The sequence below is a fragment of the Anarrhichthys ocellatus genome, unplaced genomic scaffold, assembly GCF_004355925.1.
Source record: "Anarrhichthys ocellatus isolate YVR2014 unplaced genomic scaffold, GSC_Weel_1.0 scaffold25, whole genome shotgun sequence".
Lineage (NCBI taxonomy): Eukaryota > Metazoa > Chordata > Actinopteri > Perciformes > Anarhichadidae > Anarrhichthys > Anarrhichthys ocellatus.
In genome coordinates, this window is record NW_022280055.1 from 2,833,464 (window position 1) to 2,846,897 (window position 13,434).

At 43.0% G+C, this 13,434-nt stretch overlaps 1 protein-coding gene across 1 annotated transcript in view; it reads left to right on the forward strand.

Moving 5' to 3' along the window:
- Positions 1-13,434, forward strand: part of map3k5 (mitogen-activated protein kinase kinase kinase 5) — a 61,021-nt gene that overhangs the window by 3,954 nt on the left and 43,633 nt on the right. The window contains exons 2-3 of the mRNA XM_031861770.1: positions 10,787-10,926; positions 13,354-13,377. Of these exons, the coding sequence (XP_031717630.1) occupies positions 10,787-10,926; positions 13,354-13,377 (164 nt within the window). The remainder of the gene's footprint in view (positions 1-10,786; positions 10,927-13,353; positions 13,378-13,434) is intronic.

Sequence of the window (13,434 nt, forward strand, 5' to 3'; positions counted from 1 at the left end):
GCTGTTGTTTTTTTGGGGGGTTAGTTAAATGAATTGGCCCGTCTGGTACTTGAGACAAAGAGTCAGCAGCATTCAGAGAATATAAGAGATCTTATTTTGATCACATTGATGGAGGATCGAGTAAGATAGATAAGCTGAGAGGTTTTGATTTGATTCGTACATTGACGTACTAAAGCGGTTTGGTGGCTTGCTCAATATCTCCACATTACTTTGATCGACATGATGACATAATGACAATCTACATTGATGCACGTTGTCATCATGATAGAACATCCAGCCAAAGCAACAACTCATTTCTTTCTCCTGAAATATGAAAAAAAAAAATAAATCCCTGATGAGATGGTTGCTAATGCTTTTGATTTTTGATAGCCACCGCAACAAATGCTGGTGTGCTGTTCTCGGTGCGATAAAAGCACGGAGCTCCTTCACTTCCCTGAAGAAAGTCCTGGGATAGACCCAAACAGGGCCGTGTTGTAAACTTGCACAGCAGGTCAGGTCCTACTATGTTCAGTGTCAACACCGCAGGGCGTCGGCTGACAGCTTCTTCTTAAGAGCGTCCCGGGGTTCACCGGCGTAAGATTGTACACTCAGGTTCCCGAATGGGAGGCGGCTCTGCTCTGAAATCCCGTCAACTGAGCTGGCCCTCCGCTAAGTTGTTTATCCTCCCTCCTGTTTACTTTGTATGCTTGGCTGCTCGTCAGAGGTGAGAGAGCATAAGGTCAGAGGGATTCAGCCCACGGGCCACTCACTGGCGTCTGGAGAGGAAAAGTGACCTCACCTCGTTGGTAGAGGTGTAGACTGCTGGCGCAAGTTGTTGTCATGCAGATATTTCTCAACAGGAAGTGTAGTCGGCTTGTTCTTCTTTCATTGCTGTTGTGAAATCCACATTACAATTGAAGCCTGACGGCGATGAAACACTCACTGTCATATCGCATCAGGGTTGTTTTGCTTTGTCATCTTTGTATGCGCTACAGACTAATAGCAATAATCTCAATATGCAGTATTTCACCATTAAACAGACTGCTAAGACGGTATTCTTCATACACGCCGAACATGTAAGTGCAGTATAAACCCCAGAGTAAATCTCTTCAGTGCTCCTCGGACAAATGACAGGAGGTGGGGAGGCGGTGTATTAAAGCTGCCTTTCAGGTCTTAGCGGGAGTTCATTTCAGGTGAGAGGCAGCAGGAGCGTGCACTCGGCGTCTTTAGAAGGCAGTGGAGGGTGAGAAAGAGTGGCTTGTATATCAGCACCATGATAAGGAGCCAGGAAGCAGTCAGTGCCTCTACCTACACCCAAATATCAGAGGGACTAGTCCGTTGTGTGGGAAGCATATCTGGAACGGTATCGTGCAGTGATATGTGCAAGATGAGGAACATTTAAGTACAATCGCTTTCATTTAAAGGGGAAAAAGTTAGATAATAGAGCTGAAAGCCTATCACCGAGCCTCGCGCAAGAACCACTTGTGTGAACGAGTTTGTGCAAGTGATTTAGAAGAACTTGCCGCAATCACCAATTTTCTTTGTATTATTGGGGTGTTAATTATGCTAATTTACAATTTTCATGACCGCACGCTCATTTACACGGAGGTGGTACCAGCCCACCATACAAAAAGAACAAGTGAAAGTTAAGATAAGAATACGAAAACGTTCTGCGTGAGGTGGACTCTTTCTGAGGTAGAACAACTGTTAGTAGGTTGTTTTCTCCTCCCACATGCATGTAACCCACTGTTCTCAGTCACTCAGAGACTCTACAGCGTCTAGTAATAAGATTTGTAACCAGGCTCCGGTTGACAGAGGTGGTGTTACTCATCAGTACTCTCTTGTCACGTACGCAGCTTTGGGCTGGTTTGTTTCACTGTTTGGATTCTGCAAATGCACCGCAAAGGTCACAGAGTGGAGCTGATGCAAAACGGTGTTTTTTTTAAATCAAAGTAAAACATGGGTGGTTGTGGGAAGGAGGAAAAAGGTGTTCCGAATTTGACTATACAAACTACGAGTTGAAGGCGTTTTCTTAAGGTTCTCTGTCAGCAGCAGACTTTCCTTGTGGTTTTCTTCTCATACTTACTTACTCTACTGTCGGCTGCCAACAAGCAAGAGTCGAGGGATCACAAAAGTCACATTGTCTGGGAAAAGTGCTTCAAAACCTCAGCAGGCATTGCAACAGTTCTAGGAATCAAAAATACTAAGAAATCCTGTAAGGAGATCTTTATCAGCCATGCTGGTGTGTGCAACGTTTCTGCTGTTTCAGATGCAAAACGCTCAGCGCTGCTTTATTTCAATGCAGCATTTTGCAAACAGGCACAGCAGTACCTCAATCGTATCATGTGAGGTAATCGAGATAAGGAAACATTGTTTACTTGGCATAAATACAAATCCCTCTTGTTTCAGCGAATTCTGCAAATGAAGGCGGCAAGTCGGGGCAACATCAGCACAAGTTTCTCGCAGCGTGTTTGTCAGCCGCAGATGAATTCACATTCTGTTTTCAGCTCTTTCCCCCCTTGGGGCCATGGCACTGCAGTTTGTAAAATATCTCAATGTGTGTGTGAAAAGGCAACAAAGTGGAGCAGAGGTAAAAAAATGCCTGCCAGGAGAGCATTGCAACTGGAGGGTCTCATTTCCTGCATCGAGGTGTTTTCAGGGTCTTTCATTTCAAGCACACTTGTGTCTAGAAATAGAGGGAGCATTAATCTCTCTGCAGGGCAGGGCATCTGAATGACAGAATAACCATTGTCTGGTATTTCCCATACTATCCTCTGGGAGTAGAGACATATTTGTAAACAGAAGTGCTCAGTTAAAAGACTTGTATGGTGCTTTTCTTCTAATCCCAGGGTTGTGCCTCCACTGGCTGTTTACACCATGTAGCTCAACCTGGTTTGGAATTCATTCTAGATGTTATCTCAAGATATTTGTTTTGTTCCAGGCCTACCTGCAAAATGCCTCATCTTAGGTTGAAAAGGTTAGCAGGAATCTGATAGTGTGTGTCTGACATTCCTCGAGCAAAATCTGCTTTCCCAGTAAATGTAAAAGCCGTTACCCTGCAGAGCTGTTTCTAAGGTACAAGTCTCAGATCTCATGTCTTTTAGAGCAAGTCACAAGTATTTACAAGCAAACTGAAGTCACGGCGCAACACTCTCTGTTGCAGTCTTTTAGCAGGTCAACGCTCAATATTTGAATGCTTCAAGTCAACTCTCAAATTCTTATAATGGTGACATAAATCCAAGTCCAACTCAAAGGTTACCCTGGTTACTTTTGTCACCGCTGGTGGCACTATGGAGCTATATTTTGATTATCGGGACCCTGTTGAGTTTATATCTCACGCTCTACCTGCACGGTCCTGGGGATGCAGCTGACATGACACAGGGGGGGAACATACAGTGGGTACAGAAAGTACCCACTGTATACTTTCCGTATATACTGATTTACTGTGTCAGTAACAGACCGAGGAACATGGCAGTATGCCAGCAAAAAGCAGGAATTTACATGTAAAAAAAACCGCTTTTCAAATGTTTTATGAGGACTGAAAATCATTCAATGTGTTGGTAAAGCTTTAAGGATACACGCAATGCATTTTGATGAGAAGCGCTGACTGTAAACATAGCTGTGGTTCTTTACAAGACCACTCCACAGGGTGACCTTTTTAGTCTGTCTTGAGTCCAAGTGTCCGCGTGTCGCTGCGACCTTACAGCAGTGAGACATCATCCGTGGCACGAGTACAAGAAACAATAGCGGTGCAGCTGCCACGACGCACGGGAACACAACGACCATCTTCTGCCGTTTCTGGAAATTTGGCAGAGAATTTGAACATTATACACCAGAAGGTTCCTTTTTCTTTTTGTTTTCTAAGGGGAGGAAAAGGAGTTCTCGGGTGGGGGAAATGATTTCCAGTGGAGCTTGGAGACAGTAATTCCACTGTCTGTTTTTGTCCTCCGTGTGGGCCGAGCTTCGGGGAAATCCACCCGCTGCACTCGGCTCCACTAACACGAGCCTCGTTCCCTCCTTTCCCTTTTAACGATAAGGGGAAAAAATTCTGAGGGGTTTCACTCACATCTGTTCCAGTTGTTTCCTCGCCGAGTCTCCATGGTTACATCTTTTGTGTAGTCCTTACAGTATGTAAGGGATTGTAACACGTGCTTCATTTACTCACGTTACTGTACCTGTCCTTACATGCTCTGAGTCAAACACAATTAAACTGCAGGACATCACAGCTGGCTGAGTGACCAATGTAAACAGTGCTGTCGGAGACTTTTAGTATTAATTGTTATCAGGCCAAAGTAAAAGCACATAGCTACACATGCAAACATTTAGTCCTGCTCTTACCCTGCAATGGAAATGGATTGTTTAAAATATGCTGTGGTCCTGTGTGAGTGGTGGACTATTGTTACACTGAAGGAAAAATGAATTACAAGCAATGCCACTCAAGCTTCGACTGCCGTGTCATTACATCTGCAACTTGGTGGTATTGTTGTTAGTTTCAAATAGTTTCTTAGTTCTAGTACTTAGTGGACTTAGTAGGTTTTGCAGACAATACTTTTTTACATTATTTAAACGTTTCATAAGGCAAGACTAATCAAAACCAGTGAGTCCTAAATACATCTGTGATAACATATTCTAAACTAAAGGTGTAGAGGTTAGAATATATGATCACAGAAGTGTGGATGGTGAACGCAGTTCTCAGTGTTGTTTAAAGCTGAAGGCTGTCGGGGAGCGACTGTTTATATTTCTCAAACAGCCCACACCCATTCAAATATATTTCCCCGTGTCCAAATGTATGTTCTCCGTTTGGCTCCGAGAAAGACACTTTTGAGATAATCCATATCCACTTGAACTGCTGCGATTACAATATTGAGCAGATCCCCCTCCTCCAAAAAAAAAAAAAAAAAAAAGTATGTGTGGAGGCACTCTGGGGACGGCTGAGAAGAATCTAATAATAAGAGGAGCCCGGAGACACCAGAACAATTCATGCAGCTCTCCAAACGCCCTTTGCATGCCTCCCTCCTCCTCCGCTGGGCCTGAGGAACCTGCAGCGGCAGGCCGAGAGCTGCTGGAAGCCAAATAGTGTGCAGGAGTATTGAATTATTCTCCTCCTCTGCTTTGTGCAGTATAGGCGATGGAATCAATTTTAGTTTTCAACCGTAGGAGGTGTAGCAGGATTATCGGGGCATCGCTATGCATGTTTTGGTCTTACCCCCCCAATGTGTCTTATCCCTCCCTGGTATAGATTGTTTTTTTTATTGGTACTCATATCAGGTGATTGTGATGAATGCAGCAGCTGAAGTGAGCACATGTGATCAGGTGACGGGGGCCTGTTAAAAGGGTGTCTGGGTGACTCAAGTTTCTCCGCTACCGGCTTTACGCATCCTTCTGTCAACACTATGTTGGCAGGTCTGCTGTTACACTGGCAGGCCCTCATCTCTGCCGTGGAATCGGTAAACAATCACAAACATCTGAGCGCTCTCTCCAGAAAACATTCTGATGCTCTGCTGTTGGGGGGGAAAAAAGGCAAAATCATAGTCACTGTCTGTGTGACATTTACCATTTCTGTGCTGTTTTTTTTTGTTTGTTTTTTCTCTTCTCCTTGAATTCAAGATTATTGTCGTTGATGTGGAGGGAAACTTAGCGTGACACTGTTAGCGGAACAGAAAACACATTTTGATTATACCGTGTCATTGCTAGACAAGTGTGACATTTAAGTGAGTTCCATCATGTCTACAGTGCCTTGAATTGTAAAGCATTTCCTCCTTTGGTTTGTTTAGTCAAATGTATAGGATCATGTTCTCAGTCCCAACAAATGCATTGCAGTTTATTAGGACTGAGCGTAATATGAACTTTTGAACGTTTGTTCTATGAGTAGATAAATATTTAACTAGGGCTGCAAATAACAATTATTTTCATTACTGATTAATCCATTGTTTTTCTCTCGAGATTAATCATTTTAAAACACCAGAAAATACAAACGAAAAATGCCCACCACAGTTTCCCAAACCCAGTTACTCAAAGGTAACAATTGTATTGAAATTCTTGTGTTTTTTTGGACCAGCAGTCCAAAACACAGCACACAAAGTACAGCTGAGGCTGATGGGAATGGGAATTAAAGCGGCCATTCAATTATTCCTTTCAACCTTGACAAGGGCAGCGCAGAACAGACCCACTCCTTCTGTTCTTACCTTTCAAAATAAAAGCCCAGGACCTGTACACTGTTATATACAACAGTTTACCTCAGACAGAGTGCCAGATGCTGCTCTGGTTCAATAGTTTGTGCTAGTTGGTCTTCTGCCTGCACGGATCTATTCAAAACTTTTATCGTCAAAGTGTCACAAATCACTGGCGGTACACACAGTTTTTGACGCAAAATATTCCATGGCGAGTATCGGGTTTATAAAGGCCTCTTACTGTAGTTCACAGCTAATCTCTATGTTTGGGCTCAGATAAAGATAAGAGCTAGCTGCTCGCTCTACTACTGCTGCTAGGATTTAAAGTAAAATCTGTCTTTGTAGTGAAAGCCGAACATCCTGTCGGGGAAATGACGGATGAAAGTGGTTCCGTATGACTACCACTGTATTCAGCTTTGTTAACGTCGGGGATGTGTTCATACTTTCCCGGTTTTATACTATTGTAGTTCAGTACGTTTGCATCCAGCCTCAAACACACACTCCTCACTGACGATATCATACGCCACTAGCCAAGTGTTCTCAGCTCTCAGGGGGCTTTGTTATGAGAACGAAGCACTTATGAGAACTAATTGCGCCTTGCGAGTCTCCCGGCAGAACAAGACTCACTTGTGTCATGCGCTTTTTTTTTTTTTTTCTTCTTCTTCTTTTTTCCCTACGTGCACAGAGCTGTGTTTCTTATTCATCACTAATATTAGCCCTGCCCTATACGACAGCAAACATTGGCTCAGACGCATTCCTGTAAAGCAGGTGAGGATTCCAAGAAGAGCAATGCAAAATGAACCCACCCAAGTCATCGCTGCATTTCAAAAAAAAAACACGGCCGCAACCCTTTTATTTTTCCGTCAGCTGTGTGTTACACTGCAGCCTTTAAATGGCCTGTTTGCATTCAAATATCGCTGAGATGTAATATTGATGGGGTCTCCCGCCAGCAGAGAAATGAGACAAGCTTATCTTTTATTCATCAGCCAACCCCACACTGTCTGGATGTTGACATTCAGCAGCTTGGGTGCATAAAGTAAGAGCACTGAGGGAGCTAAACAGCCTTTTATTCCGTGTTCACTCAGATTTATTTATGGTGCACAGAGTATTTCTCTACTTTTAAATCCACTGAACTCAAATGAAATAATCCGCGTAATGACACAGGAGATGTCTGAACATCCAATGAATGCCGCGCGTGCTCGTGGAGACACCATTCATATTCAATCATTAAATGCGTCATAGATATGGAAGTAACAAGTGGTTGTTAAGCAGGGATCAGTGAGTGAGGATTAAGGTGTACTTTCCCCTCTCCGCCTTATACGTCAGAAAGTGAAACCTAACGTGCACTCAATCACAGAGCAGGCGTCCTGATGTGAAGATGCTGGCCGCTCATCCGGAGAGCGAGAACCCTCTTGGTATTCTGCATCACTGCACGGAGCCGCAGAGCTTGAAATCCCTGACATCCTGTCCTGTGCCTATAAAAAGAAAAAAGTGAGGCTGTTCTCTAAAGCTTGTGTGGAGGGAGGGGTTGACGACGAGAACCTTTTTGAAGGCCAGCAACAAGTACATGCTTCCCGGATGAATTTGCATGTGCTGATGATGAGTGCGGGGAGCTGCGTGGCCCCTCATCACTGACGAAAGCCCTCCACGGCTGCAAAGAGCCAGCCTCTGATAGGCTGCTCTCTGCAGTGTCGTGTTGGCATGCGGACACGGAGCCGCTGAATTACAGTAGCTGTTTAATTGTTTACCGTGTATAGTTATGAGCGTTCACGTGGTGGCTTTGGGTAACTCGTTCTGATGGTCTTGGTAGTATTATAGGAGCTTTGCCTGCATGTTGTGATCTGCCCTTTTTACGCTCAGATTTTGTCCTGCTGGTGTTGCATTTTAATGATCTAACATAGATTTGATGAACACAGATCTATCACAGCTGTTTTTAAAGCTGCATTGATACATTTTGTTTTGGAAAGGTAACTCTTGAGGGATTTATCTGGCTCTTTAGTTGCTAAATGCTCCTCTATGTTGACTTTGTCTGTTTTTTGGCACTTGTGAGATGGTGTACAGTGTTTGTTTTTGTTTCTTTCTGAAAACAGCTGCTTGTGTGACCTGTAGTGATCCTGACAACAGCAGCGAGACTGAATAAATCAATATTGGTGAGGACAATTGTTGATAGGACCATGTTCCTACCGTCCATATGCAAACCTGCACCTTTGCATCCTTAATTATTGCCTCAAGTCTTAATGGATGCAAGATGCATTATTGTACGTCCAATTCATGTGAACACAATATGTCAGGAGCGCCTTGAATTGCATCCGGCACAAACATCCACTTGGACTCCAGGATGAACTGGTTACACTTTGTTGGTCAAAGGTCAAAGTCACTCTGACCTCACAGGCCACGACTCAGGTATTATTATGCTAATTATGACAATTTCACACAAATTGGCGTAAGCATACAATGGCGATGTGGTAATTGTCGCTTTGTTTTGTTCTGAAATATTTTATTATTCTGATCAAAAACTGAAATCTTGAATGCTTTCAGTTTCAAGTCAAGTAGAGTCAAGCCTCCGTTTTAATAAGTCCGAATTCAAAGCAGTCAAGTCATTCTCACGCCCTGATTTTTGTGACTTAAATTTTGACTTTTTTAAGATGGTCTAAGGATAGAGTGTGTTTCATGTTGTAAAGATTGTAAATTTGACCTGACTGATTCAGAAATACTGTTAACTGTATGTTGGTTAACCATCCAGCATCTGTTGTATTTCGAAAAGAAGCTTCAATGACGATGGCGAACTTTGCTCTCTTTTTCACTTGTCATGCTTCCTTGTTGTTGTATTGTTTTACTGTAATTCAGCAGCTCCGTGTCCACATGCCAACACAACACTGCATCCTTAACCTGATAACACCTGATTATGATTCTCCTGTTCAAAACTACCAAAGGGAATCGGAGACTCTTGCATATTGTGCCTTTTTTGTCCCATTGACTCCAGATGACTGACTGAATATGTCAGTGCTTCTCTCCGGTGGTTGTCCACCAGCTCCAGTCTGTAGCTTGAAACAACACCTCAGGGGTAAAAAGATTAAGTCTGGCTGGTTTAGAGGTTCTCTGTTCTTTAGCTCCATGTCATTTGTTTGTTGACACAAGGAGGTAGACAGAAGTGGAAACAGATGAAAAACCAGGGCGCGGCGTTATCTCTGTGAGCTCGTCTTGTCGTTACTGGAGTGCAGCCACCAGGCTGATGTGTTTTTGTTGTTATCAGTGCCTCAGGGACAGCGTGTACCACCTCACTTCATGTGTGGGCCTCCATAACAGTCAAGCTCATGCCTTTTAAATGGAAGAATTGAGGGATGTTACGCTTTTGGCAGGGTCACATGGCATTTGTACGTTATGGTTCAGTTCGACAGCATGCTTATGAATGAGCTTGTTGGCAAGGCAGTGCTCTGTTATGCTAGTGTAAGCACTTGGTTCAAGGCTGGGAACTCTCCGCCCCCTCACCAGAAGCTATTGTCCCTGCCGGGTTGAGTGGCACATTGCAATATTTACTCCCATTGACCTATTGATCCAGATCACATGCCTGGGTCCAGCTGGAGTCGCTGTGGTGTTGAGTGTATTTGTATTCGTTGAATGGAGATGAAAAGGACGAGTCAGACCACCTTCCGTCAAACCTGTTTTTCAAGAGCAGGCTTCTGAATTGGCTCCACTTGGTCCTCTTGACACCAGAATCTATAGCTGACAGCAGACTGCTCTGAGCTATACAGCCTGTAACAATCTGTAGTGTGAAATACCGACACACACACACACACACACATGATGTGGCTTTATACGTATCTGTCAATTAACCTTTGACCTCAGAGCTGGGTCTCTCTCCTACAACGATACAGAGCAGTCGATGTTGGCTTAAATGAAAGCCTGGTGTCAAGTGTTCGTCACGTCTAGCTCCGATATGATGCAGGTTTTACATGTATTATTTAGGTGATTAATTGATTTCATTTACCGATTTCTGCATTATTTAGTCCGTCAGTTAATTAAAATTGTCTGTTTGAAATGTATTTTTTTTTCCTTCTGTCTACTAACCAATTAATTGAAAAAAAATAGTTTCCGCATTATTACACTGATTGTTCAGGAGGAGCACTGAAGTCGCGGTGACTCACTTCATACCTGAGCTCATTCTTAGATGGATCGCTAAAAGCCGATCACTTACTGAAGCAACGACACTGTTTACTTTTCCATTTGTCCACACACAAAAAAATGTGTTGCTGTTGCATTGGTCTTGATGTCGTGACGCTCGGGTTAGCTAAGAGCTTCGAGAGAGCTATATCAGGCTAATATTTAGCAATTATTGGCATGGAAATGGCCACATTTTAACGAAAGCAGCCCCAAGTATACACTTTAAGGCGTGTAAGGCTTTTGCTCTTGGGTTACATCTCAATGCCGCAGCATACAGTGATATTTTAGACAATATTGTGCTTCCGTTTCAGTGGTCAAAACCAGAAGAGTGGTTTTCGAGTGAGATGTTCCAACAGTCACATGTGTGTGTAAATACTTTTGTGTACATATAGGTACAGCTACAAAAGTGTTAACCATTTGATGACCTCTTTAAATGAAATCCGAGGGCTACACTGACACCTGTCTCTTACCACCAGACATAGCTGTGGTGGAGATGACGGATGCCTTCCGCCAGCCCTCGCTCTTCTACCACCTTGGAGTCCGAGAGAGCTTCAGCATGGCCAACAACATCATCCTGTACTGCGACACCAACTCCGACTCCCTCCAGTCTCTGCAGGTACAGTAAGCCGTCGACACAAAACCGAATACGGGACAAACCCGCCAAGCAGTTGCTGTGGTTCACAAAGGTGGTGATTGAAGGCTATATTTAGGAGGAGGCAGGGGATTGAAAGAAATGAGATTTGGTGGCAGCAGCAGCTCATGAATGTGTCAATAATTTGATGGAAGGAAATGTATTTATGATCCATTTGGAAGCCAGTGATTGCGACTCATTTAATCGAAAATGAGCAGAAAATTCAGGTGAAAGTAGAATTTATGGGAAAAGACTGTTTTCTGTTCATCAATTAGTGATCAACCACTTTTTAAAATGGTAATTTTCTGCAGTCTTTATATGTTGTTTTGCAATTCAGTGGTGTGTCTTTAGGTGGTACTTTTTAATCTCCACCAAGGAGGTTTTGATTTCAGTCCTGATTGTATGAACGCTGAAACATCTCAAAGCATATTACCGTTACAGATTTCAATAAAGTTTGGTGGGAAGTTCAGTCATGGCCCAAAAAACAGGTGTAGCAGGCATTGGTCTCGGTTTTGAAGGATTACTCATCACTGAAAGACCTTTTCGTACTGCACTTGCAGATAGAAAATTCAATTTCTAAACATGTTAATTTTTTAACACATTTACGGCATTGTGCACTCTTGGTGGAGGTGCTCAGCCGTGGCGATGATCATTACTCATGTTATCAAGTTCTTTTAGTGGAGGTGGGCTGCGTCCTTCTCCAATGAAGACCACCTCCGCTAACTTCATAAAAGATGACGCACTGTTATGAAATAAACCCCAGCCGTCAGAGGCACTGCTCTGTTATAGCAATCTCTAAAGGAGAGTAACACATCTTTAGTCATATTAAAATGTCAGATTGTTCGCACCCAGACAAATTTTGTCTGAGTCAAAACATATGGCAGCAGTGTGAGTCTTGCAGCTCCTGTGTGGCAGACAAGATGTAGTTCACACTGTCTGAGGCCCAAGCTGAGCATATTTTAAACCTCCTGCTGTAGGCGACTTGTGGCAGAGGAACACTGAAGCCTTTATTGTAGGCATTTAGTGCAGTGAGAGGAGTCTTATGGCGACCGCAATCCAGTGCCAGCAACCTCACTGTGCAGTCAACATATAGTACTGTACAGCTTTCAGTGGAGATTAACATGACATTATAAACCGAATGCACAGTCTCTGTTCTATTATTTCAGTATTTTATGTTGGTCAAATTGCTTCAGATGGCCTGCCCGAATGCAGACTGGTACCTAACAGGAGTTCCTGTGGTCTGCTGTGGTACCCGACCGCCTCAGTAGGCTGGCTGCTCTCCACCCTGCCTGAAAAGACCACTTTTCTCTGGTGGTTTCCTCTTAACTCTATCAGGCTGCTAAATTGTTTCAATGGGTGCGGTTTAAACGTCAGGAGATATCTTTAAATACTGGTGCTCTTTCTTTTTTTTTTTTAAATACATTAAGACCTAAAAAGGCCTTTTTGTACACAGTGTACCCATTCTGGTCATGCTTCTTTCTCAGTGAATTTAAGGCATGCAAACTTGTCAACTGTTGGGCGAAATTCGCTTTTAGGTTTTCAATTCCAGAGAGAAGCAGGTGAACAGGGTCTACAGTATGCATTTGAAGGATATCTCCACAATGTCCAACTGATTCAGCAGTGAGAATTACAATATAACAAGTGTCTGGTTAAGTTAGTTAAGGTAGTAATGTTTTTAAGGTTGTTCCTCTACAGTTTATTTTGGACTTGCAGTCATGACAAATTGCACGCTTTAAGTCCTCTTATCTTGCTGAAGAACTTCCACACAGACAAAGTGTGGTTGTGACGTTGATGTCTGTGCCGCTGTGTTCCAAAGCAAAACTATCATGTGGCACGTGTGTGTAAATATGATACTGACCGGCGGTCAACAGTCGTTGCCAATCAGCTGAAGTTTTGCCAATTGCCAATCAGTTTCCATTGGCAGCCGATTGATCGGTGGATCTCTACTGGCAATCTCTCTAACCCTATAGTTAGTTCATTTCAAATACAGGTTAAAAGCCTGCAAGGATTGTTTAAAGACGGGTAAAATGGATGCATTTCAGTGGCCGAATATCTGACGTTCTGCCAGACATAAGACCTCAGTATGCCTCAAACCAACTACATCAGTTTTCTTTATTGTAAACAATCCTCATAAAACATTTGCAAAACTTACATTGCTACATACAGCTTGTGGTCTCTGTTTTTATTTGTGTATGCCTACACTTTGTGCATTAAGGGCACCAACTGTTAGTACATAATGTGTGTTATAGTGTCACAGCTTTTAACCAGAAACAGATATCATCAAGCGGCCAAACTTCCAAAAAGTCAGTCATTTTAATAAATGCTATTGTCACAATTATGTCCAAATTTCAGTGGAACTAAGAGAAATTTTCTTGTGGAAATTCTAATTGTATTTTTATCTTTTTCTTTCAGGAGATAATTTGCCACAAGAACACTGTAAGTACACAAAGCAATCTTCTTTTGCCCCCCGCCTTTGCCTTTCACACATTAATC